Source organism: Bombus flavifrons, chromosome 16, assembly GCF_040668555.2.
Source record: "Bombus flavifrons isolate JBK064 chromosome 16, iyBomFlav1_principal, whole genome shotgun sequence".
NCBI classification, from domain to species: Eukaryota; Metazoa; Arthropoda; class Insecta; order Hymenoptera; family Apidae; genus Bombus; species Bombus flavifrons.
Genome location: NC_138457.1, coordinates 6,137,767 through 6,155,073, shown reverse-complemented (window position 1 = coordinate 6,155,073; position 17,307 = coordinate 6,137,767). Strand labels below are relative to the sequence as shown.

The 17,307-nt window shown below is 39.3% G+C and overlaps 1 protein-coding gene across 3 annotated transcripts; it reads right to left on the bottom strand.

Moving 5' to 3' along the window:
- Window positions 1-2,000: 2,000 nt before the first annotated feature.
- LOC138188205 (forkhead box protein D1) lies at window positions 2,001-16,749 on the bottom strand. Of its 3 annotated transcripts, none has more exons than XM_069129784.1 (9): window positions 16,500-16,749; window positions 13,699-14,047; window positions 11,015-11,147; window positions 4,226-4,810; window positions 3,947-4,148; window positions 3,690-3,738; window positions 3,507-3,585; window positions 3,288-3,437; window positions 2,001-2,889 (listed from the first exon to the last, which is right to left on the bottom strand). In XM_069129784.1, exons 2-9 carry the CDS (start codon window positions 13,753-13,755, stop codon window positions 2,726-2,728), a joined length of 1,419 nt encoding a protein of 472 aa, XP_068985885.1. In that variant the 5' UTR covers window positions 13,756-14,047; window positions 16,500-16,749; the 3' UTR covers window positions 2,001-2,725. The 3 variants fall into 3 exon arrangements, with proteins under 3 accessions (XP_068985885.1, XP_068985886.1, XP_068985887.1); XM_069129785.1 differs by having other exon boundaries at window positions 3,288-3,428; XM_069129786.1 differs by having other exon boundaries at window positions 3,288-3,407.
- Between the last annotated feature and the right edge of the window lie 558 nt (window positions 16,750-17,307).

The window sequence follows — 17,307 nt, the reverse complement described above, 5'->3', positions numbered from 1 at the left end:
ATGGATCATTATTCGAAAAAATCATGCATATTGCACAATTTATTTGGACGCCATATTAATTTTGGACGGCCATCATTATAACTGCAACTTCTCTCGAATTCAGACTTTTGCACGGCACCAATTTGCTTGTATTTATCCAATTCGAAACAACAAGTTTCTTAATAATATTAATTAGAATTAATCAAAACAGATCACTAATTCATTCTGTTAATCAAGCTCCTAGCAATGCACACAAGTCTTAAAACATGTTTGCTAAGTAAAAAATACAATATGCATTAACTTTATATACGCGTAGCTTTTAAATTAGAAAAATAAAAAGTTAACAAATTTCATATGTTATAGAAACTGCCAGTAATTCGGTATGTCTCGAAACGGAGTTCAATCCGAGTCGTTTATGAGTGTGTTTCAACGTCAGCCAACAATTACAAGCCATGTCGGTCGTAAAATCAAGAAAATTATTGTCTCTCTAATTGTCAGTTTACTAGAACTGATTCAATGGGAAATAATAACTGTACGGTGGTTGCGTCCCGTTGTAAAGTACCGCGGCCACATCTCTGTAATCCGAGCCTACAGAGAAACACCACGAATGATTTACCTGATTCCCGGTGGATTCGTTCCGCGGAGAGGGGAACCACCGATGATTAACGTCAGTGTTTGCTTATAGAGACTGTTTGCGTGAACCGAACAGTAGCCGACGTTTATGTTTCGAGTTTCTTGTAAGATTTAGCTATTGTATACTTTTTTTTCTATCATGGACAGATGGATGGCTTATTTTATTTTCTTGCAGACACCATTTTTCTTGTAATAACTGCAGACTGCTATTTAGAGGTAGAAAGAATAGGTTTCCTCCTATAGTAGATAAAGCCTCCCTTCCTTTTAGTCTCACCTGCCCCAGCCAACCAATGGGAATTTAGGTATCCCTATCTGTCTCCATGGTGGTTCTTTCGCAAAGAAGAGACAGATGTTCTACCTGTCCCGTCCAACCAATAGGAGAGTCAGTATGATAGCTCGACCCTCCCTATAGTTTATATTAGTGAAATATATCTTCTACAAAATAGCAATAAGAAAAATGTCAGGTAAAAATTGTATGTTTTAAAAGGAAGTTCAGAAATTCATAGAAGATTTAACACATCAATTTAATTATTATAATTATCTTCTTCGGTATAGACAAAATTATATCATTAATATCACAAATATTATTGCAGTGCTTAATCAATTTATGATTTGGAGCGTTTTATCCTAAACAACAAAAGAATTACAAACTAATTAGATGAAAGCCAACAATATGAAATAATGAAAAAAGAATGGAATTTGTGAAGACCCCAATAAGCAACATGAAGCTACAATGATGCAAGTGGGACGACTTCTGTCCATTCCATTCATGCCAAGCGTGCTCTTTTCCATCGAGCAAGCAAGATTTATTTTGAGGCGGGCGTGGAGAAGGGACGTGGCCGTACGATCGATTTCCAGACGAAAAATAAAGTGCACGTGCTATTCCTGCGCTGATGCACGTACGGTGTTGACTGGCTGTGCACGGCCAGCCTCTCTTTTACGGAGAATATTAAAGCTCGGCTACGCGCACCGTGTTTGTAAAACATCCTCGTCCACGCAAACATCACCATTGCTGGCCATTGGCTATTTTTCCCTCTTCCGCTCTTTTTCTCATTTTGCTAGGGATATTCTGAGCCCAGGGGCTCGCACTGAATCACAGGAAGCGACTATACTTTTGTTCTGAATATCGAATCGAAATAGAATCAAAATAGACACGAATGATGAATCTATTGTGCTTTTCCATTTGCAGAATTATTACGAATTGGACAACACGGTGATTAGTTAGTTAAAGAATAAAGAAATTGTAGGGAATCTTTTTGTAATTAACTATGAAAAATATCTTGAATGATATAGGATATTTTAAAGAGTAAGAGTTATAAAACTAGAATTATATTTCATTTGGAATAGAATATCATAATGAAAGGTAAATGATGCTCATGTGACAGTACTAGACGATAAATAATAGAGATTTATTTTCGACTTTCCATCTAATTACAGGAGCTGCCACGTGTGTCCAGGGTTCTTGGAATAGGTCACAGTTAATTAATCAAACTACTTAGGCTTAGATATGTACACTGACGAATAGTCTTGCAGAGAAACTGTTTTTTTTTTTCTTCTTTTTTACTATTGCGTTATGCGACTTACATGTTTAGATACACATTTATCTCTTGCTTCTACATGGACCTAGTTATTCATATATATAAAAGAAAACATCTTCGAGTGCCTTCCTGTATCGCGAATGCGCCTTAAGCTACGCGTTAATCGTTAATTCTAGATCTGTGCTTCTCGCAAATTCGTTTTTTCTTTTGTGGAAACCAATTCACGAGGCACGGACCGGTCCCTCATCTCGCTTAAATATCGAATACTGTGCAGCAGTCGAAAACACACGAGGACAGGGGTGCAATGTTTATCGCTTTAAGTGGAACAAACCTTTCACGCTTGTCTGAGACAGAATTATCACTATAGACCAGCTTCAGCTTCTCTTCAGCGTCACCACAGGAGCCACAGAAATTTCAAGTAAAAGGTATCACTCCAACATTCCACTCTTCTTGCTTACCACCTCATCCGGACGAAGCTCAGCCTAATTAACGTCGCTGAAACGACGCACAGGATGATCCTTCGGGACTCTGATAAGATTCTCGGCTTGTGACAATGGTGTAAACGGTGGATCGATTCACATGAAGCACTTGGACCGAGACTGAAACTCCATGGGCGCGAATCCGGTCGTAGAAACTCCTGTTGGAGTTGTAGATCCCATCATTCCTGAAGGAACACCCACACCACCCACGCTAGTGCTAGATACTGCCACAGTGCCTGGCTCCTCCTTCACGTTCACCACTAAAACAGAAGAAAGAAACAGACACTTGTCTCGTTCAGTCTCTTTAGATGAACAAGAAAATCACTGCAAAAAATGATTTCATTATACAATTTTATATAATCGTAGTGGCCAAAGGAAATACTTGCAAACTATTGTATGTATTATACTATTTACATACTAATTAAGTTCAAGTAAATTTAAATTTTCTAACATTCGGTATAATTTGACAGTATGAAAATGGAGCGTAGAAACTGATAAGTGAAATTTTTCATTGGAAAATGTGCAAATACTTTTAATAGTCACTATATGCGCATCTTCAAATTTTCCATAAATGCATGCAAAATCCACAATAATCATGCTTGTTTAGTATCATTAATAAATTAAAATGCAAAAGGCAAAACTGATTGAAAATAATTACTTTCTGGCCAATAGCACCTGGCAGGTACGGTTTCCTGGGTCATGGCGGCGTCATGCCTCCTAGTAAAGCTGCTACCAAAGGAACCACTACCCATAGAAGCTGGGGAACTCGTGGTTCCACCTGGAACATCCAAATAATTGCCTTGAAACGCTTTGCCTGGTCGTCGAGCATTTCATAAAATCAAGTACTAATAATCTGCTAGTTAGAGAAGAGACTCACTTAACGAGGTGCCTAATTGACTGTAGCCATTCATGGTTGGGATCTGCATGGACTGCATTGGCTGTAACTGTGGCTGAAGCTGCGAACAAATTGGGGACATTGATTAATTATACTTTTACTTTTTGAATAACAAAAGTGTGAAACTTTGAACTTCAGAAGATTAATTGAGAACTTGTTACTTACTGATTGACAGTGACTGTAGGACAGCTGAGATTGCTGAAGACTCCAAGCACTAGGAATCACAAATAGAGATTGTTTTTGAAATTTAATACTGGGATGAAGAAGCTTCGAGATAATTAGCAATAAATGGTGAAGAAGCTTTGAGATAATTAGCAGTAAATGATAGGAAGGAGCCTTGGGATAATTAATAATAAATGGTGAAGAAGTTTTGAGATAATTAACAATGAATAATGAAAAAACTTTGTGATAATTAATGGTACCTTGTGTCGTATCTGGGATATGTAGACGGAGCATAAGATGGCGGAGAGTGACCAAACAGGTTCCTAGGACCTAAATGAACGTGTGTTGGAGAGAAAGGATCGCCAAATAGCGGTTTATGATACGGTGCATTTCTGTATGGTCGCTTCATGCGTCTACGTCTTCTGTAGTTACCATTTTCAAACATATCTGCGTATTGGGGATCTAAAAGTAGATATTGTATCGAAAGTGTATCAGAATTGACCAGCCGCCGCTATTCCTGGACTAAAAATTCCACTAACCGAGAGTCCAGAAATTTCCTTTTCTCTCGCCACCTCCATCACGAGGAACCTTCACGAAGCACTCGTTCAAAGACAGATTATGCCTGATAGAGTTCTGCCAACCTTTCTTATTCTTCTGAAAATATGGGAACCTGGCAGTGATGTAAGCATAAATCTCACTCAAGGTCGCCCTCTTCTGAGCACTATGTTGAATCGCCATAGCAATTAGGGCGACGTAACTGTACGGAGGTTTCTTGCTAGCGGAATCGCTGTTGCTACCACTTGTATTTCCTGTTCCAGTCGCTGTGGAAGACCCATCTGCCGCTGTGGTAGGCGTCGAGGGTGTCGACGGTGTCGAAGGATTGCTGTTCGTGGTGCTGTGAAGAGCTCCGGTCGGAGATGATCCTTTTTCATCGAGGTGATGATGAGTGGAACCTGTGGAGTGCATAGACACCGCAGAATTCGGGCTGTGAAGACTATGATGAGAGTGATGATGAGTCAGGGAGGCGTGGTGCGATGTCAGCCCTCTCGCGAGGCTCACTGTGGAGTCCAGCTCCTTCGACACGCCGATACAGCCATTCTGCATCTCTGATACGAAGCTGCTCACTGAAAATATCACAAGTATCGTTTAAATATCGTGATATAGCGAATAATCTTGAGGATGGTTTGCATGACAAGATCATTAACTTCAGAAAAATTCTTGTAGGAGAATCTGCGAATGACCAAGGAGTATCTACGCGAAGAAAATAAAGCAACATTTTTGATAATTTTCTGAAGAGAGCAGGAGTTAATAAGAGAAGGCGAAAAGAGAGGCTAGATGATTTTCATTCGAGACACGGTTTCCAAGAAATTGGACAATGGAACTGGCTCGATCGATCTACGTACAGGCACGACTTCCAAGAAATCTCAGTCGGGGTAAAACAATTGGACCTTTGAAAGGAATTCGCTGGGCGACACTCGAGCCTCGACGATAAAAGTTGTTTGAAGAAATGATCATCCAAGGTGCACTGTGTGCCCTTGAGTAAAAATTACGTCATTTTCTCTTTCACCGTAAACGTATTTATATCTACTTCATTGACAAGAATCATGGTTGCTACCAGATTACATTTGCCATTGTATAAATCATATCGTGCAAATCGCATGACTGAGTGCCAGAGGCCTCAGTGATGGAAGAAAATTGAGTGAAAAACACGGAGACATGAGTCAGGAAAGGAGTGCGTACGTGCATGGTGTCGAATAATCACCGGTGCCCCGCAGCACATGTAACTGAAACCGTAATTAGACACCGATAAGTTAAGCACGCCGCACTTGCGCAACAAAGAGGATAAAGCGGGTAACAGAGAAGCTCTGAACAAAAGGAAAAACAGCGGAGTATGAATTTTCGCAAATTCAATCGGATCGATTTCAAGAAGAGAAAGAACGACGAACGGAATATTCGAAATTCAGTTAAAAAATGGTTTGTTCAATTTACTCTGGTCCATTGTAGCCTGCAGTAAATGATCGATTACATTGTTATCGGAACCACTAGGAACGGGAACATCTGTTCCCAGGCTATGCAAATCCAGGCAAATATGATATGCCACTAACGTAGACCTCCAGGGCGTATGATTTTCAGCGCGGAGAAGCTTCTTCGTTCGGGACACAATGATGTTTCCATAGCAGGAACATGGTAATATATTTCCTACGATACCATTGCGGCGGTCAGATATTTTAGCTATTTTGCTAATTGGTCATGTTTTAAAAGAAAAAATAATTAAACTCAGACCCAAAGATGCCTCTTTTCAATCAATTCACATTATTGAATTCTAATGGATCGACATTGCAATTATAAAAATGAATTTCCAGAATTTCTATCTCTCCTTCTTAAATTCTACATTTATGAAATAAAATTGAAATTATACAGCTTTCACGCATTATTTCGCTACTTAATCCTTGATGGGTTAGCTAAAGAAACTAAAGAAAAAAAGATAGAAAAAGGTATAATCAACGAGGAACTATTTGTATATGATCTGTTATCTTCTTGAAGACTTCAGATTGTACGTCATCTTTTACAGATCACGTGTCCCAAGTTCGACAAGTTGATATCGACCTATGGGGAGCCTAACATATCTAAGTAGGCTCGTGGACTCCTATGTGTAGATCTAAGGTGCATAAACGAGCGACGAGATCGCGATAACGTCTAAACGTTTGCTAACACACCTGACTGCAACTGGAGATCCTCTGCTACGCGACACCTACGAGACCACATCTGCTCTCGTCACGGGATCCCTTGTTTCATAGTCGTCTACGACAGACAATCGTCCAGTATAAAACACTGGATATAGAAAAGGAACTGAAGCATAATTTCCTTAGCTTGTACTAAAGGTGACACTTATGGTATCATATAAGAAGACCACTGTAGAAATAATGTTCTTAACATGTGCCAAAGATGGTGTCACTTATGGTGCCTTATAAGTAGATTACTGTAGGAAGCAGAACGTGTTTCGCAATAGAGCATGCAGAAAAATGCAGCTGTTGTGAAAACCCGTGACGTAATTAGGCTTGCGAAAATTGGTGGCCTTCGCCATGGTATGTTTGTAACGATGATTTAACGACGTCTGCAGATTTGTGAAACGAGTTCACGAGTTCTTGGAAAATCGGTGATTAACTAGGTTATAAATCTGTCTCATTAGGTCTCCTATATGTAATGTTGATCATGGTTCAGTTACCGCTGTTCGCCAAGATCAATGCTACACATCTTATCAAATGTTCACCTGGACAAATTGTAAAGAGCGGTATGATAAAAAAAACTGTTGCTTCATCTGTGAAGAAGAGAATGAAGAGAATGGAAAAGAGAAGAAAAGGGTGATGCGGATCGATTAGACTGAAACAAAGGCGATCCTCGAAGCGAAGGTCGTTGTCTTCGTCGTCGTTGTCGCACTGAAAATCGTGGCATTCGCATTCCTGAAATGCTACGGGTTCCGCGAGGAATCGGCGCCGATAAGCGAAATACAATACGCCGTGACATCACGCTGCGAATCGCACGCCTTTGTCCCCGTCGACGCCATGCGTGCCTCTTTCTCCTTACTCTTTGATCAGGTCAATCTACGCTCTAATTCTAAAAAAGCCTCTGTTGCCTTTAAACTTATTAAAAACTTATTCCTTTAGTATACATAAGATATAAAAATATATGAAGAGATTTTCCTCAAATATGTATATGGAAATATGTATATGAATAATATCATTCACTAATTGGTTAGCTAATTGTAATATGGTGGTAATATGATCATTAATGGTGAAAGTCATACTTCTCTAATATCAAATATCATGACGATTATAGCGAGCTAGGGCAAGCATTAGAGGGCGTCAGGGCACGTGTTCAATGACCCAGCTAATAGGGGGATTCCACTGGAGTAGCCACTCCCACCATGGATGAGCAGTAATGAGCACGTGCCTGCCCATGGTGATACCATCAACTTCGAAACATATTTTATAATCTTATAATGTAACGATACTTCAGATTCAAGTATCAAATTCCAAATAAACCAAGTAAGTAATAAACTTTACCATTTAATGGAAAGCGTATAATGACTTAACCTGAAACATGTTCTTTTCAGAATTCTTTAAGACGTTCAAGGTATTAACCTTTAGAATTTATCAAGAATTGGAGTTATATTATTCTAAGCCTAAAATTCCTTGCGCGAGAAGGAGTTACGAGGATAACATAGAACTGGAATCAAGGAGTATGGGGTCATCTGCGCGACGATAGCTCAGCTTGTGGTATCATCGCATGAGCCAATCTTCAACCTAAGCGTCGCATCTTCGTCGGTATCCTCCTTCTCCCTGACGTCCACAACACCGGAAGTAAATATGGGATCAAATTTCTCCTAGTTACTATGTATTAAGTAAAGACCATTCTGATCTCTTCGTTTAAGTCATGCTTTCTTTTGCAGATTTTATAACCTTGCGGTACTCTTCCGCTTCTTCTGCACGTTTTTATCTCTTCAAATATCTTCTCTTTTGGAATAATTTATTCGTAAAAAGCGTAGAATACACAAAAATTAATATTAAAGGATAAAATGAATAGATATAATATCTATTGAAGTACAACGTCCATTTTTGGTCATATAGAATTGAAGAGAACAACAGGATTCATTTTGATTCGTGGAGGTGAATTTTCCTCTCATTGAGGATGCAAGGAATTTCTCTGTTCGTCTCTCTCCCCTCTAATAGCAACCTGTCGCGTCATCATGTTTATTAAACCAAATATATGTGATTTGGAGAAAGGAAGAAGCTACTCTGGATCAGATCTAGTCGAAAACAAATGCTGACGATTACCTAACGGAAACTGAGCGATAATCAGTCAGGGGGCCCGACTGTGTTCTTGCCACTTGGTTCGTCGTCGAGTATTTATCTCGAATCTTCTTTTTCGTGGAGCTTTTGTAATCGACTATCCGTCATTCTAACCGTTTTATCGTTCTAAAGAACCAAGAATTCATCTGGTTTAGACGCCGATAAGGAAATCAAGTACTAATTGTACAGTACTAATTCCACCTTTCTTATCTGCTCTGGACCTCTATGGGAACTATAAAGTAATGACCTAATTTGAGATTATGTTGTACAATTTGATCGGTCAAGTTTATGTAAGGTCCCGACGAAAATTTTGCATCTACGTAATCATTGTGAACGCTAGCGATTCCCTTATCAACCAAAGATTAATACAGAGAGCCGTACCCTTGTTTACTACAGATCTATTTTAACTCGAGTACGTGCGAAGATATTACGTCCACGACCTGGTTTCCGAATAAATAAACAGGGTCGCGTTATCGGTGATGAAAACAAGGCCCAATCTGCTAGTTTTTGGCTAAAAACCGTCGAGGATCTTGAACTAACACCACAGAGGTAATAAGATAAATAGCTATATTTAGAAAAGCAAGTATTACAGTATAATTATGATAGCGAATATGTTAAAGCGTTTCTGTCTTATTTTCTTGTGATTGGAGGGCACTAAAGAAGCTAAATTACAAGTCCGGCTAATCGGAGCACCGTTCAAGCGCTGCATAATTAAACGTGTCAGCTTTCCATGGAGTCTTATCGGGGAGTCTTTATTGGCCCGATAAATTTGCACGCATAATCGTAAATATGGCAATGCACTAGATGAATGTGGAACACCAATCGAGACATTCATATACTAATATTCGTAATTTATGCCTGCTACTCACAACTCTTCCGAATAGAAAGAATTTTCTAACTTTTTGAGGAGCCCATAATCATGTTGGAACCTACAGTCGGAAAATATTAATAAAATATCAAGTACCGTACCAAAGATCTGCAAAGCAAGGAGAACGAGATATTGATTCAGACATTAACAACTAAAATGACGGAATAGAGCTACATGAGCCCATAAAGGATCAAATAGTAAGAAATTACTTTTTAAACAAATGTTTCCAATTATGCACGTTGAAATAGTATTTAAAATATTTTTCATAAGAAACCGAAGGAGCAAAGAGTCGCACAATCGGTGATGGGACTCAGGAAAACGCCGTCGTCGTCCTATATATCAAGTGAACCGTTGGAGTGGGCAACACTCCCGGATTAGCGACCATAATTCTCGACAAAAGCATTCAGAATGGTTCTCCTCAATTTCGAAAACACAAGAAGAGCCATCAGAGAGTCGTTGTCTCGTGTTGCTCCTGCAAAATTCTCGACCGCCAGCCACGAGAAGGATCCTCCACGTCGTCATTGAGACTGACTAATCGCTTTATCTATCCGAACACGAACAGAGAAAGAGCTCATGATTTTTGCGACGCGTTTCGCGATCAGACGGCATGCACACGCGCATAACTGGCCGGAGATATTGATACCAAGCTTCTTAGATTTCAACGAGGCTCCGTCTATCTTCAGCGATTAGCGAATAAGAAAAATCTGGTAATGCGAAACCCCGAGTGCAGTCGTTTTCTTTTATCGATGTTTTATCTGCTTCTTTAACCCCCTTCCGACAAAGCCGTCTTCCGCTAGTAACGAAAATCGCCTTCGATTTCCCTGAAACTATATTTTTCGAATGGTTCGTATACCTAGATTATGTAAACGACATAATGATTCTGCTTCGGTTTTTGATCGAATTTATTACGCGTTCGTAAACAACCAGTCCATTCCCTGCACGCGTCTCTTTCTACCTTGCAGAATGATTAATGGACGCGTTAACGACCAACGTATAGCTGAACTCGTCCATCAGCGACATATTACAACAAAATACGCGTATACACCATCTATACAAAAACAATGCAGCTTGCTGATTGTAGCTTATAAATCATCAGTGCCCCTGGAGACGCGCGTCGTATACGCAAGGATATTTCTATCAATGATAATCTCTAATCCGAAGCCGTGGAGGATAAGTCACTGACAGTGTTCGAAGAGAGCGTAATCGAGCCAGAGAATGTAACTAAACGACGCGTGAAGAGATCAGGACGCAGCCTCCGTCGGTATATCATCCTCCGCCGTCTCTCCGTACACTTTTGACTTTCTTTCCTCGTTTCACGTATTCGTTGTTCCGTCGTAACGTCTCTGTCTTCTTTCAGATTACCCTCGGCCCAGTCTTTTCGTTCCTCTCTTCCCCGTGCACCGCGCCTTTCATCGTATAGAGTCACGCGACACTCGAGCACAGTTTTGTATTATTAGAACGCGGTTTTCGAATTCCATGAACACGGAGGAATCATTGGTGCCGGGATCCTGATGACGTCAAGCAAGTCTTTCAAAAATTGTCAACGCGTTTTTAGAAGCTTGGTTGTACAGCAACGATTTTTCGTTGCTCAGGATTAAGTAAACGCTTACCTTGGTGCAGAGGCGGAAGAGGTGACGGTGGAGACACCTGAAACGGCTCCTGCTTGATCTTCAATGAGTGGGACGACTCCTGCATCCCTCCCAACCCTGCGACTCCCAAATTTCCATTACCTTGCTGCAGTTCCTGGAATCACGAAGAAGTTCGTTACCATGAATGTATTTTTAATGCGGGGAAGTTAATTTTATAGCAAGAAAAATTTTTGCTTAAAATAAATTACTACAAATGTAATATATGCATATGTAATCTAGAGTCTGGCTATATGAATATTCATCGGTATTTACGACGCAATTTAAATAAATATTGATGAAATAGGTAATCCAGATAATCGTTATGGCTCTTTAACGTAACAATAACACGATGAACAAAAGGGAAGAAGGAGGTGATAAAAGGTGAACGAACCGGAGGATCGTGAGAGGTGAACGACGCGGCTCATCCACGAGACCGGGCCAAAGAGGCTTCTGGCTCGTAGCTGGCAATGTTTGAAGTGCCGTCGCCGGAAGCTTACAAACACCGACTCCGTGTTGTGACATCGTATTATGCCAAGCGAAACTTACGATCTCGCTAGATCGTTAATTTGCGATCCGGTTTTACGACGTCTAGTTTGCACTGAGCCACCAGTGTACTTGGCGAAAATTCGTTAAACAACCGATACCTTGAGGTAGTACATTCTTTTCAATATTTATCATACCATATTACTTTTTTTCAAAACAAATCCTTCTAAATAAACTATTTGTATTAATCAATTGTATATAGAATTCAGAGAACGACATAAAGAAACCGATCGGAAATTTTCATGGAAGGAGATCCTTCTCCCTAACTCGTATACCTGACCAAATAAAAGGGCGTGTCGTTGACCTAGGGATTAAAACCGATTGGGTATACAATCTGCTCGACACTGAGCTCATAATTATTTCTATAGTGGCGCTAGAGCTGTCAAGTGCGGCTTGCAAACGCAGCAAGATATACAGGCACTGTGTCGGACATACTGCAGAAGTGCATCAACGGTTGACACTGAGAAACGTCCTCGAGAAATCCGTCGGGTCGGCTAGCTGGGACACGTGGCCACCTCGTTAATTCGCTAGACAGCCATTAAATTAAGCTCCTCGGCCTCTGTCGCCACCGATGAATGCTTTGAACGAGTGAAAAAAGGGAATCAGCATAGCCATGCGATGGATTCTTCAAAGGGTAGAGACTTTGGGATGCTTAGATAGATTAATACCGGTATACTTGCTGGTAGAAATATATGGAGAGCTTGTTGAGGCTCTACCAAATGAAAAGAAATGATATATCCTGCATTGAAGGTGTTAATCGCTCACTGTATTACAAGATTCATGATCTCCTTATGTCCTTGAAAGTTTAGGAAGTGATAATGATAATTTTTCAATTATGGAACATGTAGATACTTAAAGACTGAAGAGAATCCTTGTTGCTTCGTAAACAAACAAACAAACAGTAGAGGATTTATTGTTTCAAATGATTCAGCTTGTTTGCACTTCAACATTAATAAAGATACAGGGCCTATAAATCACTTCTGTAAACTAGCAGATGAATGACTTTAGGTTCTAAGGATAAATTCCGATAAACTTATTACTAACTTCATGTCTAAATTGTATTATTGAAACATTGAGTTGTCAAACAATCAAACATGCACTTGATCATACCAAAAGAGTGATAACTTATGAATTTTAGAAGCAATAAAGTGCGATTTTTAACAAACAATAAAAGCTGTTAATGTAAGCAAATACTAGTTTTCCATTTATAATTATTCAAAGTACTACAGTGTGTGATAAAAAATTGAAGAATGACTGAAAAATTTACTCTGCTCCTTTCAGCAAGTGCACGAACATCCAGCAATAGAAACCAGGCTGTGAAAGAAGAGAAGAGATCAGCATAGGTCGACGACGTGAGAGGCAACTTCTCTTATCATTGACTTGATAAAAGTTCCTCTGCTTTTCCTCCAGCTTATCAGCTGTTCGTTTATTTTCAATAACTAGTTCGCATGTCTGCCCCAAAATAATCGTCGCATCACCCTCTAATAATCGTATTCTGATTTCGATATTGGTTTAATTTAAGTCAGCACGGAGTATGCTCGTACAACTGGCCTGGTTTAGCCTGTCAGCCATAGTAAGAGGAGCTTCTATCGATTTCTCCAGTTCGCTTTGTAAATCTAAACCACGTCCAACCGATCCGCGGACTCAATCAGGTATAAGTTCATTCATGGAAGAGAGGATTATTCAATAAACTCCATGGATTATGTTCGACTGTAATTGTTGGAAAAGAATTTTTCTAACTTGAATGAAGGAAACAGAAGAGCGTCAATTACTTGGAAATGGGAACGGGAATGGTTGAGAATGCTCGGCGAAGACGCAGATCGGATAGTTGCGAAATTTTCGAGATCACGACCTCCACTTTTCTCTTTTTTCTTCTCTCATGTGCGACGATAAGCGACGCTGGCTCGACTGTCGACTATCGTTCCAGCTGAACGTTCGTGAACGTTCATTTGAAAAACCGCGAAAATTCAGAAAAATTCTTCGTTTTGCAATTATGGATTCTACACTATCATCATGAACCTCTTTGCCTAATAACGTGACTGTAGGAAATGGATGAATGATCTTTTATGATTGTTCATCGGTTCATATATAGATAAATTGTAAATTAACAAGTTGAAAATTACCCCAGCGACGGGAATGACGTGCGAGACCATCCTTGACTTATCCAGGTCGTAATTCATAAAAATGCTGGCCGCTGCAGCTGCATTTACACTATGCTGCACGGCTAGGTCCTCCCAATAGGCGGGCAAGCCCTCCACTGTTTAACACTGATTCTTTCAAAACGTTCTAATTAATTTGACTGAAATTTCCTTAAGATTCTTCAAATACACTGACACTTAAGACCGTCAAACACTGATCACAAGCTATGTACACCTTCGATACTTGATGTTACATCTTTAAGAGGAAGATACGTTGGTACACCAGAGTATCACTGGGGTGGTGGAAATAATTCTTGAAATTTGCTGATACGATCTGTAACAGAAAATGGAGATACAAATTCATTTTATAAATATTCATACATATTCATTTCTCAATAATTTAGTAACATAAAAGCTAGTTCACAAAGTAGTTCTTACCATGATCATCGCTATACTATGCATTTTTATGCATGTGTAAAAATACACATAAAATGCATATGGTATGCAAAAGCATAGAAATGAGAAGCAAAGAAGAATTGTAAAACAAGACTTATTGTCAGTCTAAAAATATGAATTTTCATAAATATGCCTAGTCTAATAGTCCAATCAATGCCAATTTACTAAATAATATAGAAACAAGTTCTTTCACAGTTCAAAAGACATTATCAGACAATTTCTATGTATTTTAGAGACCTAACATCTTCTCCACCGATGTCTACCAACAAAATAACCGGAACCCCTGTTCGTGACAAATGTAGCGAGATCTCTCCGATGCTCCTGAACGATTCCCAACGTAGAGACTCGTGTTTGAAGCTCAAAGCCGCCGATGCGATGGGACAAGGAGTTTGACACGGCTCTGGAAGGGAATGTTGACGAGTGAGCAACAGCTGAGCACTTAGCCGAGCACGAGGAAAGGGAGTATATCCCGAGGGAGTCGTTGAGACTTCCGGCGGCCGCCGACAGAGAATCCTGGATACGTCCTCCGGCGGACATCTCGTAAATTTTGACAATAAGAGGGTATACGCGGCCCGTCGAACTCATTTATTTTAAGAGTGAATGTACATTAGGAGCTACTCATATCGCTTTATCGCTGAATGAGCTCATTAGCCGTGTATCAGCATCAAACCGCGTGTAATTTCGCTGATTATTCATTTTAATGCTAATCGAGGCCGTTTTTTTCGTTAACAATTAAGCACTTCTACTGGGAAATGACTAACAAATTTATTGAATGTCCCATGACGTATTCAGATATGTTTACGAACATCATGGATAAATATTTTGATCTGTAGGAGAGCATCTAAGTATTATAAAGTGCAAAGCTATGTACAGACATTGCGTGGCAGAAGCACGAGACAGCCTCGCGAGGCGTGCATTTCACTGTTTGTACATAACTGAAACTGTTAAGTACCTTTGATCTCGCTAAAAAACTGACAGATATCTTGAAACTTTTTACTGAATTGATATAGCTATTAATTGATTTTGTTAAAAAGAAATAATTATGCAACGGTAGAATGTACAAGCTAAGTCTCAATAGGGAGAAAATTAATTGTTATACCTACACCAAGTTTAATGAACCAGTGGTTGTGAAATCTCTGACTAAAAATCGAGCATCTATTAATTAATTTTGTTTAAAAAGAAATGTCCATATATGTAGTGATGGAAAAAAATCCCAATAGGAACAAAAAAATAATTGATATGTAGGAAGTTTAATGAAATCAGAAAATTAATTTGGCATCGAATGATTTTGCTGTTGAAATCCCTTAAGATTAGTGTATGTTAATTGATGCCTGATTTATGGAGGTGCAGACGACTGTTTTGACGTAATTAGAAGATCCTCTTATCTCCTTTGGCAGAAGGAAGAGCCATTTATCTGGTTGTTTACTAAACACCGCGTTAAGTTCATAGGAATTTTGCTGATCGCGGAATCAAGTTTACAAACTCATTCCTGGCCACGGTCTTCTAGATATTTCAATAATAATAATATGTCACGAAATCTACCTTTTTATTTTCACTCGCGTATTGTGATAGTAAACCATCTCATTCATGAGATTCATGATCATAAACGTTTAGTATGAATTGAAATGTTAGATCAATGATGACCCAGAGCTTCTAGAGATGAACTTTGCACATGACGTAAAAGACCACGTCGTTAACGTCCGACGGCGCCGTCAGGTTTAGAAGAATCTAATTCTGCATGATTTTTCCCCAAAATTATGAGAACAAATTTTCTCCGTTATTAGATGATTCCAATTTGATTAAAATTTTCCTAAAAATTAAAAGTAGTCAAGATACAAAATATAGTTTACTTAAGGGAAAAGGACAGATTTATAATTTTGTAATCTTTATTTGGGAATCCAGTACTAATACATTTTCTACTTGTTTCAGTGAATTCTTCACGTTCAATCTCCAAAGAAATTTCTTAAATTACATAAGGAGACACTCGTGTACATTCATCTACTTCATCTATCTCATTCAAACGATACAGAACACCAATTATAAAAACATATTATGCTACTCATAAAAGTAGCATAAGCTGAGTCTGGATGACTCAGGAATCACCAGCAAAAACTACAATTTTACTCAATTACACTTTATGTAACTCAAGTCACAAAAGAGAACGCAGAAGACTAACTCAAACTAAAGAACAGGGAACGCATTAGCAAACAAATACAGTAAACCACAGCATGAATTTACCAGAAATTAATACAACTAAAAATCATTACTTTCAAGATGGTTAAATAAATCACTAAAAGCATTTACATATAACTACAAGCCAATAAACTCACAGGAACCAGGGAGCCAGAGAAACCTGATGGTTCTTCAAGTGGAATAGAAGATTTTTGAGTTGCAGTAGCTGGTTCACCAGGAAGCTTTTCACCAAGAAGGTGCTTGTTTGAAGCACTGCTATAGCAATTTTTATCACTGTATCGCGATTCGCGTGGAAACCGTCGAGTAACAGCGGGAGCACGATAGAACGTGCGCCAGAAAGGAGAGCCAGTCGAGATTGAAACTAATTGAGAACGTTCTGAGCGAGCCAGCGAGCGTTCCGAAGCGGGTGGAGGCGCACAGAGGCGGAGTTTCGCGGCCACAGCGCCGTTCAACTTATCAGAGACCTCCCACGTCTGGTTCTCCGCCTCCAACGGTTGGAACAGCCAAAAATTCTCGTATGCTACTTTCAAAGACTTACTCTCTAACTCTTGCTATTTCTCTCCAATGCAATATCGAGTGCCTATAAACTGACTTTGGGAATTTTCTTTGCAGGAGATTGTATAAAAAACTCCACAATTGACGCAATGCGTTGGGTGAATTATTTTTATTGAGACTGGAGAAAAAAGCAACAGTTACATGAATAAGGATGTCTGACTATTCATGGTTGTTGATCTGTTGGGGCGTTATTTGTTATACTTCCAGCAGCAAGTTTGTAAAGAAGTAGAGTGGCATGAAACAAATATTGTATTTAGAATAATGTTCTGAACGACAATATTATTTATTGGTCAAGTTTTACAAGCTATTGTTGGAATTTCTGGGTACAAGGTGACTTCAGTATAAATTAAGTTCTCCTAGGGAGTACCAGTTTGTCAATGAGATTAAAAT

Excerpts from the sequence above, each read along its gene's own strand:
- LOC138188205 (XM_069129784.1), bottom strand. The coding sequence starts at position 13,755 with ATGAATTACGACCTGGATAAGTCAAGGATGGTCTCGCACGTCATTCCC. Across the intron at positions 11,148-13,698 it reads ACGTCATTCCCGTCGCTGGG|GAACTGCAGCAAGGTAATGG; the intron begins GTAATTTTCAAC and ends TCGTGATTCCAG. Across the intron at positions 2,890-3,287 it reads CAGGTGCTATTGGCCAGAAA|TGGTGAACGTGAAGGAGGAG; the intron begins GTAATTATTTTC and ends CTTCTGTTTTAG.